Source organism: Littorina saxatilis, unplaced genomic scaffold (genome assembly GCF_037325665.1).
Source record: "Littorina saxatilis isolate snail1 unplaced genomic scaffold, US_GU_Lsax_2.0 scaffold_312, whole genome shotgun sequence".
In the NCBI taxonomy this organism is placed as follows: domain Eukaryota; kingdom Metazoa; phylum Mollusca; class Gastropoda; order Littorinimorpha; family Littorinidae; genus Littorina; species Littorina saxatilis.
In genome coordinates, this window is record NW_027128202.1 from 13,850 (window position 1) to 36,805 (window position 22,956).

At 43.4% G+C, this 22,956-nt stretch overlaps 1 protein-coding gene across 1 annotated transcript in view; it reads right to left on the reverse strand.

The window, feature by feature from the left end:
- The window catches only part of LOC138956570 (tolloid-like protein 1), a gene marked incomplete at its 3' end in the record, with an annotated part of 43,539 nt that overhangs the window by 6,078 nt on the left and 14,505 nt on the right, over positions 1 to 22,956 (reverse strand). Inside the window, 4 exon segments of the mRNA XM_070327896.1 lie at positions 2,318 to 2,440; positions 2,646 to 2,852; positions 4,127 to 4,360; positions 6,327 to 6,505. Of these exon segments, the coding sequence (XP_070183997.1) occupies positions 2,318 to 2,440; positions 2,646 to 2,852; positions 4,127 to 4,360; positions 6,327 to 6,505 (743 nt within the window).

The following is a 22,956-nucleotide window of genomic DNA, read 5'->3' on the forward strand; positions in this document are numbered from 1 at the left end:
ACAGCTACATAGGTGCATAGCGGATACAGCTGAATGAGTGAGTTTTTCGGTTTGTGTTGTCACCAACACCACAACTTGTTGCGGTGATTTATTTTGCTTGGCTTACATCTTTAATTTCCCCCCCATAATTGCCTGTCGAAATGATGATACAATCAAATAAACATTAGATTAAAAAACAAAGGATTAAACATTAGATTGACTGCATTCTGACATCAAGCAAAGCAAATGCATCCATGCAGAGCTTCAAAAGAGAGAGAAAGGTGAAAGGGTAATTTCCATGGAGTTCACTTCGTTCGTTGTTATCAGACGCTATAATAGAGAACTCTGGTGTTATTCATCCATGTGAGAATTCTACGTCAGACACAAAGTTCATGGACATCAGAACAGCATTTCGCCGAGTTATTAACCCTGAGTGGGTGCATTTTATCATGACGCCAAAACCACCTTTCTCGTCCCTCTTTCCAGCCCCCCCCCCCCCCTTCCAATTGTCTGCATTTTCCATCGATTCCACGCTGCAGACTCCAGCTGTGATGCCAAAAATGGCGAGCTGAGGATCTAAAGACTGCAGCTGTGTCTAACAGCTTACACACATTTGGGGGCTTCCACTGTGTGTGTGTGTGTGTTTGTTTGTTTTTTTGGGGGGGGGGGGGGAGGGGTGCATGTACGAACAGAACGTGCCCTTTTCTCAGTGGACCAAGTGTTGGCTTTTTGTTTTGTTTCTGATAATGTCGTTGCCAGATTTTTCTCCTGTTCTCAGTGCAGAACTATAGACCTTTTCGGTATCTGAGCAGCTCTCGCGAGACACGCTCTTTGTTATGCTTTGAACATCGCGAGAACTTCGAACTTTCGCTTGTGCAGCTCGCACGCGATCGCTGTACCGCATGCTTTGCTATGCTCTGAAGCTTGCGAGAGATTACGAGAGCTTGGAATACCGATAGGGTCTATTCTCTCTCGGGACAAAGCACCCATACTACATTTCCGTTAAAGGATCCCAAACTCACATTTGTATTGAGGAATAGACAAGATGCAAGGAACAGAACTTACAATCGGACACACCAAAAAGACATCCCAACAAACTCAATCAGCAGTAATTGTCCAGATGTGCTCCATTGATCCAGTTGAATGTATGCGCCATTGTTAATTGTAACAGATGTGCTCCATTGATCCAGTTGAATGTATGCGCCATTGTTAATTGTAACAGATGTGCTCCATTGATCCAGTTGAATGTATGCGGCATTGTTAATTGTAACAGATGTGCTCCATTGATCCAGTTGAATGTATGCGGCATTGTTAATTGTTACAGATGTGCTCCATTGATCCAGTAGAATGTATGCGGCATTGTTAATTGTTACAGATGTGCTCCATTGATCCAGTAGAATGTATGCGGCATTGTTAATTGTAACAGATGTGCTCCATTGATCCAGTTGAATGTATGCGGCATTGTTAATTGTAACAGATGTGCTCCATTGATCCAGTTGAATGTATGCGGCATTGTTAATTGTAACAGATGTGCTCCATTGATCCAGTTGAATGTATGCGCCATTGTTAATTGTAACAGATGTGCTCCATTGATCCAGTTGAATGTATGCGGCATTGTTATTTGTAATACACGAATTCTGAAAATAGCTGTGTCGGGTTGTGAAAGAGTGTGTACCCTTGCTTTTATAGTTAAATAGATAAAGAATCCACGGGCCAAACACTGGCGATGGGTGTGTCTAAAACATGCGGATAAGGAGCACGTGTGGATTATTTGTCCCTCTTAAACCTAGGTGGTGGGTTCAAGTGCTAGTCTTTCGGATAAGACGATAAACCGAGGTCCCTTCGTGTACACTACATTGGGGTATGCACGTTAAAGATCCCACGATTGACAAAAGGGTCTTTCCTGGCAAAATTGTATAGGCGTAGATAAAAATGTCCACCAAAATACCCGTGTGACTTGGAATAATAGGCCGTGAAAGGTGGATGCCGCGCCTATAGGCTGTTGATCTACTGGCCGATGTGAATGCGTGATATATTGTGTAAAAAAATCCATCTCACTCGGCATACGCGTTTTAAACTTTGGATAAGGCGCTATATAAGCCTAAATACCCATTATTATTATTATTATTATTATTATTATTATTATTATTATTATTATTATTATTATTATTATTATTATTATTATTATTATTATTATTAAAGCAAGGGTATCCAATCTTTCACAACCCAGACAACACCGACACAGTAATGTTCAAACTCGTCTATTCTTTTAATAAGATTGTTTAAATGAAAAGTTGTCCCTTGTGAAAACGGACATTTTGTTTTTCTTCACTCTTACCTTCATACTCCGCGAAGAATCCTTTGTCTCCCTTGGTGCCCCCCTTAGACGTTCTGTACTCTATCCACATCCGGGTGTCTGAAGAGATGAGTGTTTCAGGCAGTTTGTTGCCACAAAAACGACCTGCCAAAATACAGTCAGAAAGTGTCTGGGATTGCAAAGATAAAATCTTAATGGCATACGAAATCAATTAAAATAAAACAAATTGAGAATGAACGTCGATTGTTTATTTCAATGCTTGTTATTCTCTCAGGTGCCAGGAAACTGCTCTGCATAACTCTCACTAACTTACTTCCCTTAGTTTCTCAGACAAATCACTCTTCCCTACCGAGTAGCGGCGACTTGATGTAGTATCCGTCGCGGACCTCGAGGTAGTCCATCTTACAGTCGTAGGACTTTGGGATGTCGAGCTCCGTGACGTTGAGCACGATCTTCTCGCCGTGGGTGGCGGAGATCCTCCACTGGCAGAGCTGCGGCCCGGGGGCGGGCTGGTGCGAGAACTTGCCGCTAGAGTCCTGCAGTGTCCGCCCGCACTCTGCACACACACAGCATTGGACAATTGAAGATGTTCGGAAATAACCCTTTCCCCCGAAATCGGCGTATTCTGCCTGAATGGCGGGGTAAAAACGGCGATACAAGTAAAAGTCCACTCGTGCAAAAACATGAGTGAAGGTGGGAGTTTCAGCCCATGAACGCAGAAGAACACGTGTACAAGAAGAAGGAAATAACTCTGTGATGATATTATAGCGGTGTGGTAGAGTTAGTGCCACAGACAGCAGGTGTCATATATTGAGCACACAATGCGTTACATACACCTGATAGTTAGTTGTTCGTCGCGATGGCAGGTGAAAGCCGGTCATCTGAGCGTGCAGCTTCCACCTGACTGTCTTGGGCACTAACTCTGCCACGCCGCTTGAAAATCCTGAGAGAGTTATTTTCGGAAAACGTCTATTTGTCAAAAAGACACGTTTAAACTTGGAGGTTGTTGCTTTAGTTACGCAGGGTTCCACACGTGTCATTGGGAAATGAGGGGAGGGGGGAGAGGGGAGGGGGGAGAGGGGAGGGGGGAGAGGGGGGGGGGAAGAAGGGGGAGGAAGGGGACGGAGGGGGGGGGTTGTCTTGTCAATTTTCTCTTTGCATTTAGATGAAATTTGCTTCCGGGCTTGAATGAAAAACAGTCTATATAGAAAGTGCACTCAAGGAACATCTTTTCTTTACCCGAAATCTGAATAACAATGGTCGTAAATATTCTGTACACAGCACTCAGGCACTAAAAGGTCTGCATTTAAGTTGACCTGGGAGATGGGGAAACAATCTCCATCCTTAACCCAACAGGCGCGGCCATACTCGAACACTCAACCCTCCGTTTGGGAGACTCGTGTTTTATCCACTAGACCTTTGCGCCCGTCTGATAATCATTCAATCTTGCACAAACTTACGTGCTTATAGTGTATGTTTAATGCCACTCACTGGGACCCCCGTAGAGCTTCTTGGCCCGTGGGATGTCCCCATGACTAAGGTCCACAATAATAACAATAACAATGACAAGAATTTACTGTCCTTTAAACTTTACACTTTAAAATGAAAGACAACTTTCGACATATCTGCGCCTGCCTGATTAACACTCAATCTCACATGAACTTTCTGGCTAAGTGTATGTTTAACCAACATCGGCTGGTATGCGGAGGCGACATATTCTGTTTTCTAGTGTCTGGACTACATCCAGTGTCGCCGGCAACGCAGCATTTAGCTCTGTGGCCTTCTATCATGTGCCCTGGGAACGGATGTTCGGCTTTAAATGACACTCACTGGGACACCTGTAGAGTTTCTGGGCCTGGCGGATGTCCCCAGGACTGAGCTTGACCCGCTGACCGATCTCCGGCCTGACCACCATGCCGGGCTTGCGTCTTGGCAGGATGGTGTCGAGGTAGTTGTTGCGGGCGAAGGTGTTGCGAGCGTAGTGCATGATGCTGCCGTAGTCGTACCCCTCCCCCAGCGAGTTGACGTCACTGGCTGTCAGCTTGTTGAAGTTGTACTCCTGGCCTGAGGGGGACAGAGAGAGGGAGAGAACAGTTACTCAACGGTTCTTATCTACAACAATCAGGAGGGTCTATACTTCATCTCAAAAGGAAGTTCACTGAAATTAGATACATTTTAAGGACCACTCTGAAGTTCAGCAGCTTAGAACATCACCCCTTCAACATCACCCCCCCCCCCCCGTCCCCCCGTCCCCCCTCAAAAAAAGGTAATGGGCAATGACCTTCTCTTAGCTCTCGATCAAAAGCATGTGTCTGTCCTGTCTCTATTAGATCTCTCGGCAGCATTTGACACTATTGACCACTCCGTTCTCCTGACAAGACTTCACAATTCTTTTGGTATTTGCCACACTGCCTTAGCTTGGTTTAAGTCCTACCTCACAGACCGCTCTCAGATAGTCTCCATTGACGGCTTCCAATCTGCTCCATCCCCGTTGACTTTCGGTGTCCCCCAAGGATCTGTACTTGGCCCGGTGCTATTCATCATGTACACGAAACCAATATCTAATGTCATCTCTCGCCACTCTGTATCCTATGAAAGCTTTGCTGATGACACTCAGTTACAAAAATCTGGCCCTATTACTGACCTCCCCAACACAATCGAGACAACTAAGAACTGCATCTCTGACTTGAAATTGTGGATGACCGAAAATAAATTGAAACTTAATGACGACAAGACCGAGATCATGCTAGTTGTACCCCCTTCTCTTAAAAAAGAACCATCCCTTCCTGCCCAAATCTCTATAGCTGGAACTGATATTCAGTTGGCTTCTCAAGTACGAAACCTCGGTGTCATCTTCGACGAAACTCTCTGCTTCAAACAACAAGTCTCCACTGTCTGTAGAAATGCCTACTATGAACTGAGAAAAATTAGCTCCATCCGCCACTGCCTTTCTTCCGATGCTACAAAAACCCTCATTTGCTCTCTCGTTCTTTCAAGGCTAGATTACGGAAATGCCCTTCTTTCTGGTTCATTTGACTATCTCATTGAAAAACTGCAGAAAGTACAGAACAACTCCGCTAGATTAATCACAAAGACCCCTAAAAGACACCACATCACACCTGTTTTGAGATCCCTTCACTGGCTGCCTGTAAGAAGTCGTATTCAATACAAAATTGCATGCATTTGTTTCTCTTTCTTTCATGGTACAGGACCTGCTTATCTCTCTGAGATGTTATCAAAATATTCAAACCTCTCCTCTCTTCGCTCTGCAACAGATACCAATGTACTTAGTAAACCAAAAAGAAACAGAAAATCAACTAACTATGGATTTGAGAGATCCTTCAAGTACCAGGGACCTCTTGTCTGGGAGAAAATCCCCCGGAGCATTAGGGATTCCCAGTCACCATCTGCCTTTAGAACAGCCCTCAAAACACACATGTTTAAGTTAGACCTCTGAAGGAGATCCCATGATCGGTGAGTCATCGGCGCTGCCACGTGTATTATATACTAAAGTGTGGCGTTCATGAGGATGTGTATGTGCCTGTGTGTGTTGTACTAGAATAACGTATGCGTACATGGAATGACATTGCGGGTTACCTGAACATTGACAATGACGAAAGAAAGATTGTGTGTGAGTGTGTGCGCGCGCGTGTGTGTGTGTGTGTGTGTGTGCGTGTGTGTGTGCGTGCGTGTGTGGGTGTGTGTGACCATGTTTGAATTTATTCGGATTTAGTTCTCTTTCCTTGTTTGTATTATGATTGTGTAAGTGTAAAGCGCTCTGGGCTCGTCACCACGAGGTTTACGCGCTATATAAGTAATCGTTATTATTATTATTATTATTATTATTAAGGTAACCTGTCAAAAAAAGGTTATGTTGGTAGGTAACTTGTATTTCTTTTTCTTTTTTTAAGCGCACACGTTTAGTTAGTCTGCGGCCAGAAGTGGGTTTCTTTTTTTTCTCACCATGATTGTTTTATCGGCAGAAAAAATCTGTTAAGTCCGGTAACCGTAATCACACATGTGAGCTTACCAGGCATGATGTTCTTGTAGATGATCTGCACGTGCTCGTCACGGTCAGGGCGCGTGTGCTCGTGCCAGAAGCCGATCACGTGACCCAGCTCGTGCACCACGATGCCGAACTTGTCGCAGTTCTTGCCGATGGAGATGGCCTGGGGTCCGTTGCCGCGCTTGCCCACGAAGGAACAGCAGCTGGATGGGGCAACATTAAAACATTCTAGAGGAATGCACGGCAATTTGAAAATCACGATATTCATCCCCTTCAAATAACAGATAAACGCTGCCTAACTTGTTGCAGTATTGCCGATAGCGATGGCCTGAGGACCGTTTCTGCGCTTGCCCACGAACGAACAGCAGCTGCACAGGAAATTATGGAAGCAGGTGAATAAACACGCTCGAGGTATTCACGGCAATTTGAAAATCACGATATTCATCCCCTTCAAATAACAGGTAAACGCTGCCTAACTTGTTGCAATGTTGCCAATAGAGATGGCCTTGGGACCGCAACCACGCTTGCCCACGAACAAACAGCAGCTGGATGGGTAAACAAATAAAACATGCTGGAGGTATTCACGGCAATTTGAAAATAAATCACAATATTCATCACCAACAACGTGTTGCTATCTTGACAATAGAGATGACCTGAGGACCTTGCCACGCTTGCCCACGAAGCAGCTGCGTGGAAAAGATTTGAAACAGACGAATAAACCTTCTGGTCTGCACGGCAATAGACGAATAAACCTTCTGGTCTGCACGGCAATAGACGAATAAACCTTCTGGTCTGCACGGCAATAGACGAATAAACCTTCTGGTCTGCACGGCAATAGACGAATAAACCTTCTGGTCTGCACGGCAATAGACGAATAAACCTTCTGGTCTGCACGGCAATAGACGAATAAACCTTCTGGTCTGCACGGCAATAGACGAATAAACCTTCTGGTCTGCACGGCAATAGACGAATAAACCTTCTGGCCTGCACGGCAATAGACGAATAAACCTTCTGGTCTGCACGGCAATAGACGAATAAACCTTCTGGTCTGCACGGCAATAGACGAACTCAGGAAATAACTGTTATGTTTGTATCGGGTTGTGAAAGAGAGAATACTCTTGCTTAAATTAGTGAGTCAATTTTCCCAATGTAACATTATAGGCCAGCCACTGGCGAGGAGTGGCTCTAAAACACGTTGACAAGGAGCACCCGTGGAAAGCTTGCCTCATTAAAAGCAAGAGTAATCACTCTTCCACAACCCATACAAACCCGACAGAGTGCATCTAATTGAAAATCACGCTGCTCAATGCCGACAAATACAAAGTAAGCAAGAAAATCATGTAGCAAAAAAGCCAGTGGTAGTTAATGTGCCTGCTGGGTGTAAGCATTCATTAACGCATAAATTACTTACGATTATAACACAATGACAGTTCGCTTGAAAAACAAAACAAGTCGCGTAAGGCGAAAATACAACATTTAGTCAAGTAGCTGTCGAACTCACAGAATGAAACTGAACGCAATGCAACGCAGCAAGACCGTATACTCGTAGCATCGTCAGTCCACCGCGCACGGCAAAGGCAGTGAAATTGACAAGAAGAGCGGGGTAGTACTTGCGCTGAGAAGGATAGCACGCTTTTCTGTACCTCTCTTCGTTTTAACTTTCTGAGCGTGTTTTTAATCGAAACATATCATATCTATATGTTTTTGGAATCAGGAACCGACAAGGAATAAGATGAAGGTGTTTTTAAATTGATTTGGACAACTTAATTTTGATAATAATTTTTATATTTTTAATTTTCAGAGCTTGTTTTTAATCCAAATATAACATATTTATATGTTTTTGGAATCAGAAAATGATAAAGAATAAGATGTACGTAAATTTGGATCGTTTTATAAAAAAAATAATTTTTTTACAATTTTCAGATTTTTAATGACCAAACTCACTCATTAGTTTTTAAGCCACCAAGCTGAAATGCAATACCAAACCCCGGCCTTCGTCGAAGATTACTTGACCAAAATTTCAACCAATTTGGTTGAAAAATGAGAGCGTGACAGTGCCGCCTCAACTTTCACGAAAAGCCGGATATGACGTCATCAAAGACATTTATTGAAAAAATGAAAAAAACGTATGGGGATTTCATACCCAGGAACTCTCATGTCAAATTTCATAAAGATCGGTCCAGTAGTTTAGTCTGAATCGCTCTACACACACACAGACAGACACACACACACACACACACACACACACGCACACACGCACGCACGCACATACACCACGACCCTCGTCTCGATTCCCCCTCTACGTTAAAACATTTAGTCAAAACTTGACTAAATGTAAACAAGAAGAGCAAACGCTCGATCGAGTCACTTTCGCAGTTCTGAATATTATATGAGGCATCAGATGGACAGGAAGAAATTGCTATTCACAACACAATGAGTCACGTTCACATAAAATTTGAGCCCGGTCACTTTTATAGTTTCCGAGAAAAGCCCAACGTTAAGTTGTGTGTTGCCGAACAGAAAAGGCTAGTTATCTCCCTTGTTTTTTCTGATAACGTTCGTAAAAGGCTACAGATGTAAATACTTTGATGTAAAGAATAATCCTACAAAGTTTCAATCACATCCGATGAACTTTGTCAAAGATATAAAATGTCTAATTTTTCCTTTGACGCTGACCTGTGACCTTGAAAAAGGTCAAAGGTCAACGAAACCATCGTTAAAGTGTAGAGGTCATTGGAGGTCACGACTAAACAAAATATGAGCCCGATCGCTTTGATAGTTTCCGAGAAAAGTCCAACGTTAAGGTGGTGTCTACAGACTAACACTGACCGATTACATAGAGTCACTTTTTCTCAAGTGACTCAAAAAACACAAAGCCAGGTTTCTTAATAACAACAAACAACAAACTACCACATACCTGGCTGTGATTTTGCAGTTGGCTAATAACATCCTCTAACTTATACAAATTCAAACAAACACACACAAATAACAGCCTTTTTACATTTAGTCAAGTTTTGACTAAATGTTTTAACATAGAGACGAGGGTCATGGTGGGTGTGTGTGTGTGTGTCTGTCTGTGTGTGTGTGTAGAGCGATTCAGACTAAACTACTGGACCGATCTTTATGAAATTTGACATGATAGTTCCTGGGAATGATATCCCCGGACGTTTTTTTTAATTTTTTATCGATAAATGTCTTTGATGACGTCATATCCGGCTTTTTGTAAAAGTTGAGGCGGCACTGTCACACCCTCATTTTTCAATCAAATTGATTGAAATTTTGGCCAAGCAATCTTCGACGAAGGCCGGACTTCGGTATTGCATTTTAGTTTGGTGGCTTAAAAATTAATTAATGAATTAAAAATCTGAAAATTGTAAAAAAAATATTTTTTTTATAAAACGATCCAAATTTACGTTCATCTTATTCTTCATCATTTTCTGATTCCAAAAACATATAAATATGTTATATTTGGATTAAAAACAAGCTCTGAAAATTAAAAATATAAAAATTATGATCAAAATTAAATTTCCGAAATCGTTTTAAAAACTATTTCATCTTATTCCTTGTCGGTTCTTGATTCCAAAAACATATAGATATGATATGTTTGGATTAAAAACACGCTCAGAAAGTTAAAACGAAGAGAGGTACAGTAAAGCGTGCTATAAAGCACAGCGCAACCGCTACCGCGCCAAACAGGCTCGTCACTTTCACTGCCTTTTGCACTAGCGGCGGACTACGTTCAGTTTCATTCTGTGAGTTCCACAGCTTGACTAAATGTAGTAATTTCGCCTTACGCGACTTGTTATTCCTTTCTTTTTACATTTAGTCAAGTTTTGACTAAATGTTTTAACATAGAGAGGGAATCGAGACGAGGGTCGTGGTGTATGAGTGTGTGTGTGTGTGTGTATGTGTGTGTGTGTGTGTGTGTGTGTGTGTGTGTGTGTGTGTGTGTGTGTGTGTGTCTGTCTGTCTGTCTGTCTGTGTGTCTGTGCGTGTGTGTGTGTAGAGCGATTCAGACCAAACTACTGGACCGATCTTTGTGAAATTTGACATGATAGTTCCTGGGAATGATATCCCCGGACGTTTTTGTCTTTTTTTCGATAAATACTTTTGATGACGTCATATCTGGCTTTTTGTAAAAGTTGAGGCGGCACTGTCACACCCTCATTTTTCAACCAAATTGATTGAAATTTTTGTAAAGCAATCTTCGACGAAGGCCGGACTTCGGAATTGCATTTCAGCTTGGTGTCTTAAAAATTAATTAATGACTTTGGTCATTAAAAATCTGAAAATTTTAATAATTTTCTTTTTATATAAAACGATCTAAATTTACTTTCATCTTATTCTACATCATTTCCTGGTTTCAAAAACATATAAATATGTTATATTTGGATTACAAACAAGCTCTGAAAATTAAAAATATGAACGTTATGATTAAAATAAATTTTGCGAAATCGATTTAAAAACAATTTCATCTTATTCCTTGTCGGTCCCTGATTCCAAAAATATATAGATATGATATGTTTGGATTAAAAACAAACTCAGTAAGTGTTACACGACACTTGAGATTGCCACAAGTTCTCAAACGTCGTATAGTTGTGTTCTTTTATTCTACGTCGCCCGTCTTCGCAGCAGCAGAAAACAACTCGTCAAATTGAGTTCGAGGATTTATTCAGCATTCAATACATACAACTGCAGATCTAGCAGAACTCAAATAGAAGCTTTTTATATTTAGTCAAGTTTTGACTAAATATTTTAACATCGAGGGGGAATCGAAACGAGGGTGTGGTGTATGTGTGTGTGTGTGTGTGCGTGTGTGTGTGTGTGTAGAGCGATTCAGACTAAACTACTGGGCCGATCTTTATGACATTTGACATGAGAGTTCCTGGGTATGAAATCCCCGAACGTTTTTTTTCATTTTTTTGATAAATGTCTTTGATGACGTCATATCCGGCTTTTCGTGAAAGTTGAGGCGGCACTGTCACGCCCTCATTTTTCAACCAAATTGGTTGAAATTTTGGTCAAGTACTCTTCGACGAAGCCCGGGGTTCGGTATTGCATTTCAGCTTGGTGGCTTAAAAATTAATTTATGACTTTGGTCATTAAAAATCTGAAAATTGTAAAAAAAAATAAAAATTTATAAAACGATCCAAATTTACGTTTATCTTATTCGCCATCATTTGCTGATTCCAAAAACATATCAATATGTTATATTCGGATTAAAAACAAGCTCTAAAAATTAAATATATAAAAATTATTATCAAATTTTTTTTTTCGAAATCAATTTAAAAACACTTTCATCTTATTCCTTGTCGGTTCCTGATTCCAAAAATATATAGATATGATATGTTTGGATTAAAAACACGCTCAGAAAGTTAAAACGAAGAGAGGTACAGAAAAGCGTGCTATCCTTCTCAGCGCAACGAATACCCCGCTCTTCTTGTCAATTCCACGTGCACTGCCTTTGCCACGGGCGGTGGAGTGACGATGCTACGAGTATACGGTCTTGCTGCGTTGCGTTGCGTTCAGTTTCATTCTGTGAGTTCGACAGCTACTTGACTAAATATTGTATTTTCGCCTTACGCGACTTGTTTAACATTCAAATCGCGCTGGCATATATAGTAAATACTCAATCTCGAGAATATTCCAGACCGAACATGATACAACTACATTATACGAGCCGTGCATGGACTAAACTAGCGACATTCTCTTATGACGTACATCAAAAGCGCCGACGCACTTAATCCGAACGAACGCCACGAACTCACGACTAAAACAGCATGGTAAACAACTTGTTTTGACAGGACTAGAAAGTTCACCTGCATTCTCGTCCAAGCATAAATATTGTGTTTACAAAATATAATATCGGTACTTTCCCACAAAGTACAAATAAGTCAACTACATGCAACACACAAAACTGAACCAAAGCTCAGCAACGGTAGCGTTTCCTAACATTACCCCCAACACCAGAAGAAATTTACCTAATTTCTTTCAATCATTGAAACGCTACCTGTACACATATTATGTATACATAACAGATTGAAATCCAGGTATGTACATTAGTCTGTTGGAGAATGAACACAGTTTTACTCACATACTCGGCTGAGAAAATCTGCTCCAACATTGTCTGAACCCTTGATCGATTCCACTCGCATATCAAAGTTCTGCAAGTACATCACCCACCTCATGATACGATTATTCACAAACTTCGCAGAGTTCAGGTAGGTGAGGGGTTTGTGATCAGTCTGAAGCACGAATTTCACCCCTTGGAGGTAGAGTTCAAATTTCTTGATTCCCCACACGATGGCTAAACACTCTTTCTCCATGGTCGAGTAGTTCTTCTCGGCTCCTGACAGCTTCTTGCTGGCATAGCTGACCGGAAACGGTTTACCTCCATGCTCTTGCATCAGCATGGCGCCGATCCCTTCGTCCGATGCGTCTGTACGCAAGATGAACTCTTTGGCAGTATCAGGAAGGCGTAGCACCGGGTCTCGTGACATCAGGTCGCGCACGGTCTGGTATGCCTTCTCCTGAGCTGGTCCCCAGAGTATTCGGTTGGGGCATCCTTTTCGGGTCATGTCCGACAAAGGCGCCGTTATGGCGGCGAAGTTTGGAATGATCTCTCTGTAGTACCCAGCCAATCCAAGGAAGGATCTCACCTGTTTCTTGGTTTCAGGACGTGGCGCATTGAGGATCTTGGTGACGTTTTCCAACAAAAGCCCCTTTTGACCTTCCTTCAGTGAATGACCTATGAAGTCAACGTTGTCGGTCCCCAAAATGCACTTGCTGGGTCTCACGGTCAGATTGGCTTTTGTCAGGCGGGAAAACAGTTCCCTCAAAGTCTCCAGATGCTCCTCAAAGGTCTCCGTGTGGACTAGCAGATCATCCCAGTAGTACACAACATTCTTCATTCCTTTGAGCATTTTTCGCATTCCCCTCTTCAGGGTAGCACCACTGTTCACCATGCCAAAAGGCATCCGCAGGCACTCATACGTTCCGTCTGGAGTTGCAAAGGCGGTCTTTGGTATGTCCTCTTCGCGCACAGGAATCTGCCAATATCCCTTGCTGAGATCGATCTTTGAGAAGATCTTACTGCCAGTCAACCGTCGGAACAGATCAGCCGCCGTCGGCATTGGTTCAGGGTCAAACACGGTGATCTTATTCACTTTCCTGAAGTCAATGCATACCCTGTTTGTACCGTCTTTCTTCTTGACAACAACAACGGGAGATGAGTAAGGGGATGATGACTCACGGATGACCCCCATCTTCAACATGTTGTCGATGTCCTTCTTCAAGGATTCCCGAGCCTGAAACGGGATAGGGTATGGTTTTGAGCGAACAGGAACGTCAGATGTGAGGTGGACTTCATGTTCGACCAAGGACGTAGAGCCTGGAACATCAGAGAACCTATGGGTGAAGTCGCCCATAAAATCATGCAGCTCCTTCTGCTGATCTTCTGTCAGGTCAGGTCCTAACTTGACGTCATCCACTCCCTCTTTCTTGTGGAGGTCTCCCAACTCCAGTAGTTCCTCACCGTCGAACTCGTCTAGTTCGGCTGGTTCTTCCACACTTGCTGCGACCTGTACTGCTTCCGGAGGTCTCTCCACATACAGTTTCAGGAGGTTAGCGTGGTAGATCTTGGACTTCTTGCCGACATTCACCTTGTAGTCGTTGATCCCTACCACGGCCTCAACCTCGTATGGGCCTTTCCACTGCATCAGTAGTTTGTTGTGATCAGTGGGAAGCAGTATCAGCACTTTGTTACCTGGTGTAAACTTCCTGTTTACGGCTTTGCGGTCGTAGTAGTGCTTTCCGCTATCCTGAGACTTTCTCAAGTTTTCTCTCGCAATCTCGAGAGTCTCCTCCAGTTTCTCTCGCAACTCGAACACGTACTGGTAACTGTTCTTCACTTCAGGTGTGTCCACATCTTTCGTCCACAATTCCTTTAGTATTTGCATCGGGCCTCTCACGGTCCGCCCGTACATCAGCTCGAACGGGGAGAATCCAGTGGACTCTTGTGGCACCTCCCTGTATGCAAATAGCAAGGCGTTGATGTAGCGATGCCACTGCCTTGGCTGCTCACTGCATAGTTTCTTCAGCGTGGACTTCAGCGTCGCATTGAATTTTTCGACCAGCCCATTGCACATCGGGTGATAAGGTGTCGTAGTCAAGTGACGAATGCTCAGCAGCCTGTTGACCTCTTCCATGCATTCAGAGACAAACTGTGTCCCCAGGTCTGTGAGGATCTCTTCAGGAACCCCAATTCTGCTGAAAATGTCCACAAGTGCCTCGGCAACAGTCTCGGTGTCAATTTTCTTCAGAGGCACGGCTTCTGGGTACCTGGTTGCATAGTCTACCAGGGTCAGTACCCAACGATGACCCGCTTCACTTGGCGGTTTTATCTCGCCGATGAGGTCAATGGCCACCCTCTTGAAAGGTCGGTCGATCAAAGGCATCTTCTGCAACGGCACTTTCGGGACCCTTCCTCGAGGTATGGTTTTCTGGCAAATATCGCACGATCGGCAGAATCGAGTCACATCTGCATGCAGTCCTGGCCAGTAAAACGCAGCCTGGATTCTGTCCGATGTCTTCTTGACACCCAGGTGACCTCCCATAATAGAGTCGTGGGCCACCTCCATCACCTGGCGCCTAAGTGGTTGAGGCACCAGAACTTGACGTAATGGCTTCCCACCGTTGACTCTCGGGTGCTGGAACACTCTGTACAGGATCTTGGCCTTTACTTCAAATTGCACAGTGCCTTCACCCTTAGTCATCTCCTTGACAGGACGACTCCTGTACTTTGTTAAGGTCGAATCAGCTTCCTGTAGCTGAATCAGCCGATCCCTGTCCACGACAGCAGTTGCAGAACTGTTGGTGACCCTGAGTGGCGTAGTTGTTTTGTCCTTCTTCGCCTGGGCTCTGGTCGTCACAGCGCTTACAACCTGCGGCTGGTCGCGGCGATGCACAGTTGCTCTGTCATCTCGTAACAGTTCGCTGATATCTTCATTCGCGAATGGCAGTGGGTCTTCCTCCTCAACAGCAGGCTGAGCTGAGCCCATTCTCCATTCGAAATCAGGGTCATCAGGACGTCTCGCACCCCCAATGTTCCCAATTAATAGATCGTACAAGGGCTTCTTCAGGCAGACGGCCTCAACTTCTCCGGTGAAGTATGGAGTATCTATCTGGATCTTTGCCACTGGTGCCCTCACGCATTTGCTGTCTGCCATGAGCGTCCACTTGAAGTCACCAGTGAACTTCTCTGTTGGCACCAGATCCTCTTTGACAATGACTCCATTGCAGCCCGAATCTCTGAGAACAGTCACTTCCTGCTTCTCAACAAATCCCTTCGACACGGGCATGTTCGACACTGACACAGCTGCGCTGGCGACGACAGAGATTGACTTGCCATTAGCGAGTAGAAGCTGGCCATCAGATAGACATTCTTCCACGTCCGATGGTGTATCCACTTGCTCGGCAGCCCTTGGTAGTATGACGCTGCTCGCACATACTTGTTGGTTCGAGCCACTCGTTTGCCTCTTGTTGTCGTAATATCTCCGTCGATGTTCTTGCGCTTTGTCATTGACATGTCCGTTATTTTTCTTTTGGGGACAGTTGGCGACTCGGTGACCCTTGGCATTGCAATGGAAACACGTTATGTTCTGCCCTTCATTGGATGATGGTGCGGACTCAGTTTGTCCCTTGGCAGGTTGGTTTCCCTGGTTCCCGCTCTTCTGGAAAGGTTTCGATGACTTTGACGTCCCCAGGGTCCTTCCATGAGCAATGAGATAACGCTCAGCAGCATCAGTCATGTCCTTCAAACCCCGCAGTTTTTGCTCTTCCAAGCGGGTCGCCAGGTCCTTCGGGCAGGCATTAAGGAACTGCTCCTTCACGATCAAGTCCCGCAGACTCTCGTATGACTGCTCTTCACCTGATAACTCCACCCACTTCTGCAGGTATGACGACAGGCGCTCCACAAACTGGCTCGGTGTCTCTCCAGACAATGGCTGGCATTCGCGGAAGCGTTGACGGTAGCCCCTTTCAGTGAAGTTGTAGCAACGCAACAGAGCTTCCTTCAGTACATCATAGTCTCTGGCGTCATCATTTGAAAGTCTAGTGTAGACCTCAAGTGCTGCCCCAGTCAAATGTGCGCTGAGTTGAATCGCCCAGTCGTCGCGCTGCCATCTAGCACTCTCGGCGAACCTCTCGAATCTTGCAAGGTAGCAGTCGATCTGGTCCTTCCCGTCAGCGAATGCTGGAAGTTTCGGTGCCCTGTGTAGCATTTGCTGCTGGTTATCTCTTTGGCGTGGTGCCGCGTGCTCATTTTGAACACGCACCATTTCTGTCTGAAGCTCTAAGCGCTTCGTCTCCATTTCTATCTGGAGCTCTACGCGTTTCAGCTCCATTTGCCTTTCTTCACGCTGTGCTTCTCTTTCTTCACGCTCACGCTGCGCTTGTCTTTCTTCACGCTCACGCTGCGCTTGTCTTTCTTCACGCTGCGCTTGTCTTTCTTCACGCTGCGCTTGCAGTCGTGTCTGGGACTCGACGAACTCCGTCAGCTGCTTGCCTTTCAGTCCCAGTTCAACTCCTTTTGCCCAGAACTCAGCCATTCTGGTCTTTTCCGGTGCGTTCGTCTGTATTATTTCACAGCCACGAACGTAGACGAATGTAGTCTTCTAAAAGAACACAGTCTCTACTGCACCTCCGATGCTTCTCTCGTCGCTGTTCACCTTCGTAGACGCAGGCTGCCACCCTCCTCGTCTAACGTGACGGCGCACTCTGCTCACGATACGTACACGACGTACCTCAGTCGTATTTCGTAGTATTAATGCACTAGCTCCGCGACGAAGTCCGTCTCGTCCAAACGGCAGCTAACCTCTGTAATCCCGATACACTCCGGCGTCGCTCACCGTACCGAGCTGCGGCGATTACCAAACTCTTCACCAGTCACACCGAATCCACGGTTCCGTAGTCTCAATACTGATCCCTCAGGATACACCCGATTGATGGCTACCTCCTGTGACTGTCTTGACTGTCTTTGTTGCTGGAAAACCCTTGGCGTTAAACGTAGATCCTTGGCTTGGCCCCCAATTGTTACACGACACTTGAGATTGCCACAAGTTCTCAAACGTCGTATAGTTGTGTTCTTTTATTCTACGTCGCCCGTCTTCGCAGCAGCAGAAAACAACTCGTCAAATTGAGTTCGAGGATTTATTTAGCATTACATACATACAACTGCACATCTAGCAGAACTCAAATAGAAGCTTTTTTAACATTCAAATCGCGCTGGCATATATAGTAAATACTCAATCTCGAGAATATTCCAGACCGAACATGATACAACTACATTATACGAGCCGTGCATGGACTATGTGACAAACGGATTTGCACATAATGTATATTGGAGTTATGTGACGCAGGTGTACAAGATTTCATGGGCCACGAACTTTGAGTAGGCACCGTGCGGTGAAATATTGTCCGTACAGTGCAGTGATGTCACGTGTGAGATGTGACCAATCAGAGAAGAGTATTGACTGAGGTCACGTTTGTAGATAGATTAGACAGCAGAGCTTTGCAGACCATCGACAAGAGAAGACGGGTCTCTTACTGAGTAAAGTTTCTCACCGGGCGCTGGGAGGTCGGTTAGACTCGTGCCGCGGTATTGAATCGTTGGATTCAACTGCTGTGTTTACAGGTATTTATTGAATTGATATTTTGCTCGGAGATATTATTTTGCTCGGAAATATTGACTTGAGAAATGACCGGGAGAGTCATGTATGACTGAAAAGCGTGCGCTGTTGTCAGCCATTGTTGAAAAGGGAATGTTTACATGTTTTTCGGAAATGAAGTCGCTTATGAGTAAGCGGGTGTATATACTGTAACCGCATGAATTTAGTTGCCGGTAGTGATAAAGAATGTCAGAAAAGTTTATTCAAGTATGGAGACTTATGGTAGTTTAAACTTGTGTATTTTAGCATCCCGGGCCGAGAGCGGTCGCGGAAGTTGGGGAACGAGACGGGAGGTTCTGCCCTTACGCCGAGCCGTGAGCTGTGGGAGGGGAGACAGCGTGAAGCGTTGTATAACGGGAACCCCGTCCCCATTCCACCACACGAAGACCAGTTTGTGTGGGTGGGGTGGAGCAGTGCGTGCCACTGAATATGTGAGTACGACTGGGAGAAATTAACCAGCGTGATAGCTGTACTGAGATACGTTTCCCAAGTGAACAACCACGAGACGTCGAGCGTCGTGGTTTTTGTCATCTGTGTGTAACAGAAGTGAATATTGACAGAAGTATTGCTTGAGACAATGACTTCGTGTGTTTTGAGACAGACGGGCTTTCACGGAACAAAGCCTAAAGTGTTATACGTGTGTGCACGTGAACTGTAGACTGCATGACAAAGTAATATGTATGTAATTTTGTGCAGTTAGATTTCTGTGTGTTAACAGAAATAGAACTTTCATGTTGAGCGAAAGTGATCTGTAGAATGGATGTATAATAATATGTTTATGTTGTGTTATTGAACATTCTAATAGAGGTGCAGGGGCAAAGGGCTATACTGTGTTCTTGTCTTTGTGCCTGGTTGGAGTGTTGTGTGTGTGTGTGTGTGAAGGCTAGATAGTAAACAGAGAGTAGCATGCACAATTTCTGATAGGAGTGAATAGACATACATACAGACATACACACGTAAATTCCAGCCGTAACAGACTAAACTAGCGACATTCTCTTATGACGTACATCAAAAGCGCCGACGCACTTAATCCGAACGAACGCCACGAACTCACGACTAAAACAGCATGGTAAACAACTTGTTTTGACAGGACTAGAAAGTTCACCTGCATTCTCGTCCAAGCATAAATATTGTGTTTACAAAATATAATATCGGTACTTTCCCACAAAGTACAAATAAGTCAACTACATGCAACACACAAAACTGAACCACAGCTCAGCAACGGTAGCGTTTCCTAACACAAACAAATATTAACAAGTCGCGTAAGGCGAAATTACTACATTTAGTCAAGTAGCTGTCGAACTCACAGAACACGTGGAATTGACAAGAAGAGCGGGGTATTCGTTGCGCTGAGAAGGATAGCACGCTTTTCTGTACCTCTCTTTGTTTTAACTTTCTGAGCGTGTTTTTAATCCAAACATATCATATCTATATATTTTTGGAATCAGGAACCGACAAGAAATAAGATGAAAGTGTTTTTAAATTGATTTCGAAAAAAAAAATTTGATAATAATTTTTATATATTTAATTTTCAGAGCTTGTTTTTAATCCGAATATAACATATTTATATGTTTTTGGAATCAGCAAATGATGGAGAATAAGATAAACGTAAATTTGGATCGTTTTATAAATTTTTATTTTTTTTTACAATTTTCAGATTTTTAATGACCAAAGTCATTCATTAATTTTTAAGCCACCAAGCTGAAATGCAATACCGAACCCCGGGCTTCGTTGAAGAGTACTTGACCAAAATTTCAACCAATTTGGTTGAAAAATGAGGGCGTGACAGTGCCGCCTCAACTTTCACGAAAAGCCGGATATGACGTCATCAAAGACATTTATCAAAAAAATGAAAAAAACGTTCGGGGATTTCATACCCAGGAACTCTCATGTCAAATTTCATAAAGATCGGTCCAGTAGTTTAGTCTGAATCGCTCTACACACACACACACACACACGCACGCACGCACGCACACACATACGCACATACACCACGACCCTCGTTTCGATTCCCCCTCGATGTTAAAATATTTAGTCAAAACTTGACTAAATATAACGAAGAGAGGTACAGAAAAGCGTGCTATGCAGCACAGCGAAACCACTACCGCGCTAAACAGGCTCGTCAGTTTCACTCCGTTTTGCACAAGCGGCGGACTACGGTCATTGTGAAAAAATGCAGTGCGTTCAGTTTCATTCTGTGAGTTCCACAGCTTGACTAAATGTAGTAATTTCGCCTTACGCGACTTGTTTACATTTAGTCAAGTTTTGACTAAATGTTTTAACGTAGAGGGGGGGAATCGAGACGAGGGTCGTGGTGTATGTGTGTGTGTGTATGTAGAGCGATTCAGAGAAAACTACTATACCGATCTTCATGAAACTTGACATGAGAGATCCTGAGTATGGTATATCCAGACGTTTTTTCATTTTTTTATAAATGTCTTTGATGACGTCATATCCGGCTTTTCGTGAAAGTTGAGGCGGCACTGTCACGCTCTCATTTTTCAACCAAATTGGTTGAAATTTTGGTCAAGTAATCTTCGACGAAGCCCGGACTTTGGTATTGCATTTCCGCTTGGAGGCTTAAAATTTGATTAATGAGTTTGCTCATTAAAGTTGTCATTAAAATCGATTTTTCGCAAACAGATTTCAAATTGACTGCATCGTATTCTTCATCACTTTCTGAATCTAAAAATATATACATATGTCATGTTTACTTTTAAAATGTGATCACAATTAACGAAAATAGATTAATTAGTCTTACGATTAAAATTTCAGAAATCGATCCAAAAATGATTTCATCTTATTCTTTATCATTTCCTGATTTCAAAAACATATAGATATGATAGGTTGTATTCAAAACAAGCTCAGAAAATTTACAAGAATACAGAAAAGCGCGTTTTCCTGCTTTGCACAAAACGCCACCGCGCTAATCTGGCGTGTCAATATCACTACGTTTTGCACGTGGAAGGTGAGCGATTTCCTTCACGCGGGGATTGACGAAGCTGTACTGTCTTGGTGAAAAAATACATTGCGTTCAGTTCCATTCCGTGTGTTCGACAGCTTGACTAAATGTAGTAATTTCGCCTTACGCGACTTGTTTAAGATTTTGTGTTTATTGCCTTAAGAATATCTGAGATTCAGCTTTCTGCACAGCCTTACTTTTTTTTCAACCAAGCTTTTATTTTATTGAGAACGTTTGGTCCAGAAGACCGCACATGCAGAATAGCCAATGCAAGTGCTTGGAATGAACTGAAAACACACTTAAGAAAACTTTCTCTTTTCCTGTTTCAGCGAGAGAAAAGAAACGAAACGGTACAAAACAACGCAAGAGTTGGCAAGTAGACACATAAAGTGTTTAATTTTACGAGCTTGTCTGGAGTCTACATGTAATGGAACTGAGAACATAACGAATAACTGCCTTCACCCGCCATCATTATAATCATCCTCATCTCATTAATCATCCAAAATATTCGTCTTATTCTCAAAAACTACTTTCGGGGAAAACTCGACATGTGTTTACTTGCAGTTTTTGAAATTTTTTATCAAGAAAATGACGGGCAAAACATTGAAGAAAGTCATTAATGTTTCACTCCCTTAAATCACACGCAGCCAGGGTAAATAGGCAACTGCTCTTGCAAAGTGAATACAATTTGGGATTCGCCAACTTAGATGCAGGCAGCGATGAAACCACTTGTTTTGACGATAACACACTTTCTACATAGGCCATGGGGTAATAGAATTAAGCAGAGCATCATATGGACTGGGTGGCCGAGTGGTAACGCACTTGCGCTCGGAAGCGAGAGGTTGCGTGTTCGACCCTGGGTCAGGCCGCAATTTTCTCCCCCCTTTCCTAACCTAGGTGGTGGGTTCAAGTGCTAGTCTTTCGGATGAGACAAAAAACCGAGGTCCCTTCGTGTACACTACATTGGGGTGTGTACGTTAAAGATCCCACGATTGACAAAAGGGTCTTTCCTGGCAAAATTGTATAGGCATAGATAAAAATGTCCACCAAATACCCGTTTGACTTGGAATAAAGGCCGTGAAAGGTGAATGCTCGCCTAATAGGCTACTGAGCTTTACTGGCCGATGTGAATGCGTTATATATTGTGTGTAAAAAATGTCTGTTTGTCTGTCTGTCTGTAAAAAATTCCATTTCAAACGGCAGAAATTAATATGTAAGCGCCTAGAGCTATATCTAGATTAGGCGCATAAAAACGATCACAATAATAATAATAATAATCATGCCTACTGGGGATGCGCACTTTTACGATGCAAAGGGTGAGGCAGATTCTGGGGTATCCCTTTTTTTCTTACACACTCATATGTCAGACGATTATCTCCACTTCGTGACGAATACACACTCAGACACACAGACACACAGGCAAAATTTGACGACCTCCATTTTTGCGTGAATGTTTAAATACATTTAAATGGCTTTAACAGTTCGCACTGGAAGCACACACAAAAAAAGTGATATGGCAATTTTCTACCAGCTGTGCAACTCGATTCTTGGAAAATCAAATGTCATTATTCATAGGTAAGAGAGTTACTATCATGTTTATGAAGGACCGCGTGCTCTTCCGGAGAATACTCAAGTGCCGCCATTGCCATATTTTGTCTTGTCTTAAGTTTCAAAGGTTGGACAATTTTGTTCTGCCGATTGAGAGGTCGTTCTATTTCTAGTAACGACTAAAGTAAATTTCATTATTCGTTGAAAATGACACGTTATGATACAATATAGCCAGAATTTACCCCCTCCTTCTTCTGGGGAAAAGATTCAAACACACACAAGAAAATGCGGCAATGAATACAGCAGTTTCTCCAGTTTAAGACCCCCCATACAGAAAATCAGGTCTGAATACAGAAAATCAGGTCTGAATACAGAAAATCGGGTCTGAATACAGAAAATCAGGTCTGAATACAGAAAA